A 7164-nucleotide genomic window follows, 5' to 3' on the forward strand; every position below is an offset into this window, starting at 1 on the left:
ATATCAAGAATTGTCTTGTTTTGCATAAGGAATTTGCCATCCGTGAAAAATACACAAAAAGTTGAAAATCAAGTATGAAAATGAGAAAATTGCCATGGCAGATTCATATCAAAAACTGCCATGGTATTTTAATTAAAATTGCCGTGTTCTGAATGAGGAATTTGCCGAGTGTGAAGAGGACACAAAAGGTTGAAAAGCAAGGTATGAACAAGAAAAATGCCATGGCACATTCGTGTCAAAACTTGCCATGGTATTTTAATTAAAACTGCCGTGTTTTGAATGAGTGTGCGTGAAAATACTTTGCCGTGTGACTATCACGATTTCTAAAATTTTCCATGATGATGCGTGAACTCTATCGATACTCCTGGCAACTAATCCGATCACAAGTCTCATGATGACAAATCACGACTAATTGACATGGCAGTTTACAGATTGTAAAATAGGGTGACATTTGTCTCCACAAAATCAAGACAATGTAACATGGCAAAAAAAAAAACGAGGTGCCATGGGAAGAGAACATAGTAATTGACATGGCAGTTTACTGAGTACAAACGCAAAAAAGTCTAGGGGCACAAACAACGTCAAACAACACTTACATGAAAAAAAAAGATAGACGAAAAAACAAACAAAATTGCTCAGTGTAATTATTCAAGACATCTACTAGTGCTCATAGAAAACAGACACCTCCTCCCCCACGCTCTCACAATTTGCACCCAATACAGCTAACTAAGTGCACCACCTCCCAGTGCGAGTTGGCAGCTCCTAGCGGCGACAGCCGTGAGGATCTCAGTCAAAACCGAGGGGCAGGTCGCCTCGAGAAGCTTACACCCCCCGGCCGCCGCCACCGCGAGCATGTCCGCCGGGCTGGCCACCAGGAACTCCATGCACCTGGCCTTGAGCTTCTTGTATCCACGCCGCTCCGCCAGGACCAGATCGGTCGCCACGGTGCCCACGCCAACACTGGCGCACACCTTCTCCTCGCAGATAACCTTGAGCCGTTCCACGCCGTACCGGTCGGCGGCCTCGAGCAAACGACGCGCCATCGACACCGCCTCCTGGTCCTCCTTCCTGGTCTCCGGCCAGCGGCCCATCTTCTCGATCTCTGGAGGCAGCGCGTCCGTGTAGATGAAGCGGAGCAGGGCCCGGAAGGCGTCCGCGTCCGTGTCCTTTACCTCGTGCGCGTCGTTCATCAGGTTTCCGGCGAGCTCGGCCGCGAAGACCGGCGACCGCGCAGCGAGCACGCACCTGTGCGCGCGGAACGACTCGGCGCCGATGAACAAGGTGACGTCCGCGCCCTTCTGGCTCCGCAGGAGGTCGCCAAGGTCATGGCCCAGGTCACGGGGATGGGCGGCGATCTCGGCTCCGTCGCCACCATACGTGTACGTCTCGCGGGAGAGCACGGCCTTGCACTGCACGAAGCAGTTGCCGTCGCGCGGGAGGTAGCCGGACGCCTCCAGCGCGGCCCGGGACACGAGCAGGACCTCCTGGGATGTCCCTTGCATGGACCCAGGGCAATGGGCCGCCACCTCCCGGAAGGGCCTGAGCGTCCGGCTAGGATCCACCAGGCAGAAAGTGAAGGCGGCCGTAACGGCGCCGGCGTCCGTAACGGCGCCGGCGTCCGGCGAGGGAGTGCGAACGAGGCTGATGCGGAGCTTGACCCGGCTTTTACGGCGGTGGTAGGGGTAGCGACTGTTGGGGTGGTAGTCGATCTGCCACTCGTAGCCGAGCACGGCGAACCTCCGGGCCGCGATGTAGGCCTGGTTCCGGTCCCGCTGGCCGTCGTCGCCGGGATCTTGAGCGCCATGCACACGGTCCGCGTACCGGCGGCGTCGGGTGAGCCGGCGACGCTCATTGTCGCGCGTGTCGATCGCACGTGAACGGCGAACCTGTATTTTGGTCTTCTGGGGTCGCGATCGATCTTTTGCCTTGGGCTGTAAAGGTCGATCGAGTTGGACCAGCTCAGGAGAATTTCGTGGGGGGAAATATCAATATCAAATTGGGGGACTCGTCGCGTTTTATTTTGCTCCGGTGAACGTACGCTTATACAGGACCAAAAACGCGTCCCCGGGGTCTACCCAGGGCCACATAAGGAATGTTAAAAAAGACCTGCCGGAGATACGACCAGAGCCTCCTTTTTCCGGTGTTTCCGTCCGTTCTGACGATTGTCTCTCGTTTCTTGAAGTACAATACAATCTTCTTTTGCGGGTAGAAGTACTCCCTCCGTTCCAAAATAAATGACTCAACTTTATACTAAAGTTAGTACAAAGTTGAGTCATCTATTTTGGAACGGAGAGAATACAATACAATCAGGAAAACCACCAATCAATATTGAATTCAGTAGTCCCTCGGTTATCCTATCTTTTTTTCCTTGCATATATAGGAAAATTTATCGGCGATCAAACTTATAAATTTGGATCAAATTTATATTAAAAATATCAACATCTAAAATACCGAAGGATATATATTCGCCTCGTCTCCTATGGTCCTAGGACCGTGGAGGCGCGATGGATACCGGTCATTGCCGGTGTAACGGCTCCGTTTTTAGGTATTTTTCTGAGTTTAGTTAGGGATTGCGCCATGATTACGAAGGCGAGGCAGTGGCAGCATCCTGAAGATGGAAGAAGATTCTCCCCGCTCACCCCCCGTCATGGTGATGCTTTTAGCGTTTCTGGAGGGCGTGTGAGATATGTAGGGGTGGATTAGCGAGCTACTCGGCTCGTTAAGCTCGTGCTCGTTAAGCTCGTTAAGATTAACAAGCAGAAAACCCTACTCGGCTCGGTTCGTTTAAAGCTCATTAAGCTCGCGAGCGCTCGTTAACAGATTGTAATGTGTTACGATCAACATGATGAGTGTGTAGATATGGTTTTTAAGAAGAAAGATGCTGACTACAAAAGGAAATGCACTAGTATAGTTTGTTGCTCCCTATCTAGATTAGATTGAATATAGGACTGAAGTGCTACAAAAAATTTATCACGTAAGATAAAAATATGTGTTGTGTTATTACTAACGAGCTTAACGAGCTACTTGTGAAACTCGGTAGCTCGTTTGTTAAGCGAGCCACGAGCTTAACAAGACGAATTATCGAGCACTCGTTAAGCTCGCGAGCTACAAGCTTTTGGTCCAATCCTAGAGGTAGATGTATGAAAATTAATTTCATGATGCATCTAATGATCTTTGAATTTTGTAATTTATATTGATTTGATATTTTGAATGTTGATTTTTTCTATATAATGTTGGCCACACTGTAAGGGATTTGATTGGATAAATCTTATTTGTGGACCAAAACGAATCGGAAGGAGCACAGTCTAAGATTTTCCACTTGTTAATTTTGTTTTCATGACGCATCGAGGATGACATCGTATAGTATAAATGAGAATCATGTGCAAATATTCATTTCTGGACACGGGCTCATCTGCTCTTGGTGAACAGTAAAATAAAAGATATAGAAATTTTTTTAAATAGATTTTTTTGTCAACCAAGACACTTGAATGCGTGACGTCCGAGCAAAATTTCGATGTGTTCGAACATCTGAGCCACTCATTGCAAAAAAGATAAAATCAGTCTGAGTCAGTGCGTGAACATCAACTGTCCCACTAACCACAATTTTGGTTTTGTGCTGAGAGCTACCCAGATGTTCACACGTCATCAAATTTGGCATGGATATCACACACTCAAATATCTTTCATGCCAAAACTATCAATTTGTTTGAATTTTCTGGAATTTTTATATTTTACTGTTTAAGCAAGGGAGCAGATGAGCTCAGGAGCCGAATTGGTCAGTCATGTGGCACTATTCTCATCGTGTGTTAATTACCCTTGTGACTCAGGCTGAACACAAGCCGACTCAGTGTGAAAAAGGGCACACGGCGCCATTTCTGTTATCATGTTATGGTGACTGATATGATATGACTTGTGACAGATACGTACAATTTAGAGAGCGTGGCGACTGCTAAAACCTATGCAGCGCCTCGCTAGACTAGAGCTAAAGCATCACAATACATACAAAGTGCCAGAAGACAACACCCCACAACACACGGCCAGGCACTCGAGCATCTTCTCCGCCACCAGAGTGCACCCCGAGAACCATCGTATCAATCCGGGTTGTAACAAGCTGTTGGCGCCGCTCTTGCCCTAGCTGGCTCTCGTCTACCTCTCTTTCTGGACTTCTCTCCTTGGCACGCACCGAAGAAGAAACAAGGAGGAAGGAGGAAGAAGAGACACAGCTTTTGCCGATGCACGAACACCATCGCCGCACGAACTGCGAATTTTCTCTTGAGCACGAACTCAATACAACAGCAGTAAAGGGGGGGCCTATATATACGCGCGCACACCACGCTGCGCACCCATGCCTCCACTCGCGCACGACCAACACTCTCCTGCCCACGCCCAGGACGAGCCCTGACGCGCTCCACGCGGGCGAGCTCCAACTGAACGCCGCAATCACCCCGCTACCGCTGCCAACTAACTCACGCACGCACACAACCTGTACACTAGTCCGACCATGCCCATACAATAGTCAGACTATGCCTGTACAATGGCCAGACACACACGCACGCCATGGTCCCGGTGCGGCTCGGACCGCACGCCTCGCGCCCAGCTCGCGCACGCACACGCTCTGGTCACGGCCGTGGCTTATTCTCCTGACACAAGCATATCTGCGAAACTCAACGACATCGAAGAGGAACAATATTTTCGGTAGAGCAAATATATGCCGCTCCAATCCTGCGAGGTTGGCTAGCAAAACTCCTTTGACATACCTTGATTGTGGAGGATGCTTCTACTGCTCTCACGGACATGTAACGCAAACTGCCGCCAACCACCCCTACGAGCCCTGAGTCAGTCTGATCGACAACTCCAAGACGATGCCCCCAAGAAGAAACACGATGCCAAAGCAAAGCCAGAAGCACCGTCATCATCCAATCTAGGAGACCGGATCTTGGGTTTCCCTCGTAGCATATGGGGAGAGGGCGTCGGACTACATCACTGATGCCCATGTCAATAGTGCATGTAGATTCCGTAGTCGAAGACTCCGACCGCAACCGGAGTATGGATTTCGCTAGCAGCCAAACCCGCCCAAAGCAATGATTCAGCCAGACCATCCATCATACCATCCCCATGTCGAGAAAGCACCGCGCCACAACTCGGCCTTATACACAACACACAGATAGGACACCTCCGTCGCAGGCCCGCAGGTACCTAGACTGGGCCCTGCCGCCTGCGGAAACCACGCCTCTTGGCAGACCCGGAGCCTCTGCGCGTACACCTCCACGCCAAACTTCTCACACAAGTCATCTCTTGACTCGCACTAGAGACAACAACAACCGACTGGCCACCTGTTGGGCCATCATGCAAAACCACCAGGCCATCGCAGTCCACAAGGCTGACATCAAGTAGATCCGCTTTGGGAGCACCGACCGCGTGCTTCCCGCTCTTTGCACGTCCCAGATCCACACTGGGAGTGACGCCTGTGCACCACGGGCATTCGCCGCCTAGGATCAGCCGACCCTCACCAGGTGACGGATGGTCGTGACCTTTGCGCCCGCACAACGCATATCAGTGACATGCGCCGGCCACGCCGTGCCTCTCAGTCACCCAGGGCCACTGTTGCTAGATCTGCACCAGACGCATCTGCAGGCGCCACCTGCTCTGCCCTGCAGATGCGCCTGGCGCGTGACCCTACGCCAGCAACGTGGGAGTGCACCGCCACCTTGGTCTGCTTCGCACCTCGACCAACCACTCTGCACCGAACGCACACCTCAACCTATCGAGCCAACCTACGCTGTTCTCCCTTGTGTGAAAGGAATAAACATCTTGCCACAACTTTGCTCGGTGGCGCACATTGGCGGATGCGAGGGGAGCAGCAATGGTGGAGTGGTACACCCCGCGACAGCTAGGGTTTACACTCTTCAGCTGCCCACTGAGGCAGCACGAGAGTCTTTCTATGCTTTAATAAAATTTACAGTTATATACAACTCTTTGGTCTAGAATCGCGTGCAGAACCAAAAATATCTGCCACAGCGTTAAGATGGACACCTACATAGTAGATTCCTCTTTCCATTCATCTTCCGAAGTTTGTTCTATTATCATATCCTTTAGAGATGATCCTAGGTGGTAATGATTATAAGTAATAAGTAATACAAGCACACATGGCCGTGCGTTGCAGTGGGAGAATACATATTCGTGAACTTGAAAAAGAAAATACAGGTTACAAAATTAAACCTCCTCTTTTCCAAGGACATATAAATACCAATAACTTGAATTTTTAAAGTGTGACAGAAAGAGTAAAAACACACTGTTCAAAAAAGACGAATGTGCAATGTAGTTGACATTAGCAAGGCCTAAATTAGTTGGGCACATATAGTAAAGAAAATTGAGTTCACCAGGATAACTGAACTACCTTTCTTCATCCCCTACTCATAATTATCATAATGCTATTGTGCAACATACTACAAACCTAGGTTACATGTTGCCATTGGCATTGACAATTCAGACAACTCTTTGGGACAGGTACATCTGGATAGGCCATGTATACGTTCTACCTAAAGATCATGCCTGTATAATTTTGTCCCATCAAAGATCTCTAAGACAATGAAAATATTAATTATTATTTAACATGTAGTTCAAATCAGACGCTTAGTGCAATCATTAAAATCTCTACTACTTAAAAAGAACGTAAGGTTCTCATTTCACCTTTCTTCCCATCACCCATTCGTCCAACCTTCCATGATAATCAAACAATTTAATTTACTTAACATCTGAATCAATTCCACTTTAATTTACTTACCAAATTTTTGATCAAAATACAAGGTAATTCATGGGTGGAATTTGATAACATTTATTTAGACAATTGCATTATTATGGACATGTAAATCACAAACTGACATACTAGCATATTTATATCCCGTTGCAACGCACGGGTAATGTTCTAGTATAGACAAAAATTAGTTCATATACTTTTCATTTCACAGCAATAACAAATTAAACACATAAAATACCCTGCCAGATTTTGCATAGTTCAATGGTATGTCTTTAAAGCTGCAAACATCCCGCTGAAAGTTCAAAATACTAATAACTTATAAAATAAAGATGCAACTCCTCAAGAATACCAATTAACAACATATGCACATTACCATTCTCCACACAATCTTTCAAAAGTATGAAGATA

At 48.0% G+C, this 7164-nt stretch overlaps 1 protein-coding gene across 1 annotated transcript; it reads right to left on the reverse strand.

The window, feature by feature from the left end:
- Positions 1–689: 689 nt before the first annotated feature.
- LOC123176169 (BTB/POZ and MATH domain-containing protein 1-like) lies at positions 690–1958 on the reverse strand (the record flags this gene model as incomplete). The annotated part of the gene is made up of 2 exons (XM_044590516.1): positions 690–1560; positions 1648–1958. Coding segments are annotated over 2 exons (1149 nt in total), but the record flags the coding sequence as incomplete, so codon positions are not given.
- Positions 1959–7164: the final 5206 nt, after the last annotated feature.

The sequence above is a fragment of the Triticum aestivum genome, unplaced genomic scaffold (assembly GCF_018294505.1).
Source record: "Triticum aestivum cultivar Chinese Spring unplaced genomic scaffold, IWGSC CS RefSeq v2.1 scaffold243343, whole genome shotgun sequence".
NCBI classification, from domain to species: Eukaryota; Viridiplantae; Streptophyta; class Magnoliopsida; order Poales; family Poaceae; genus Triticum; species Triticum aestivum.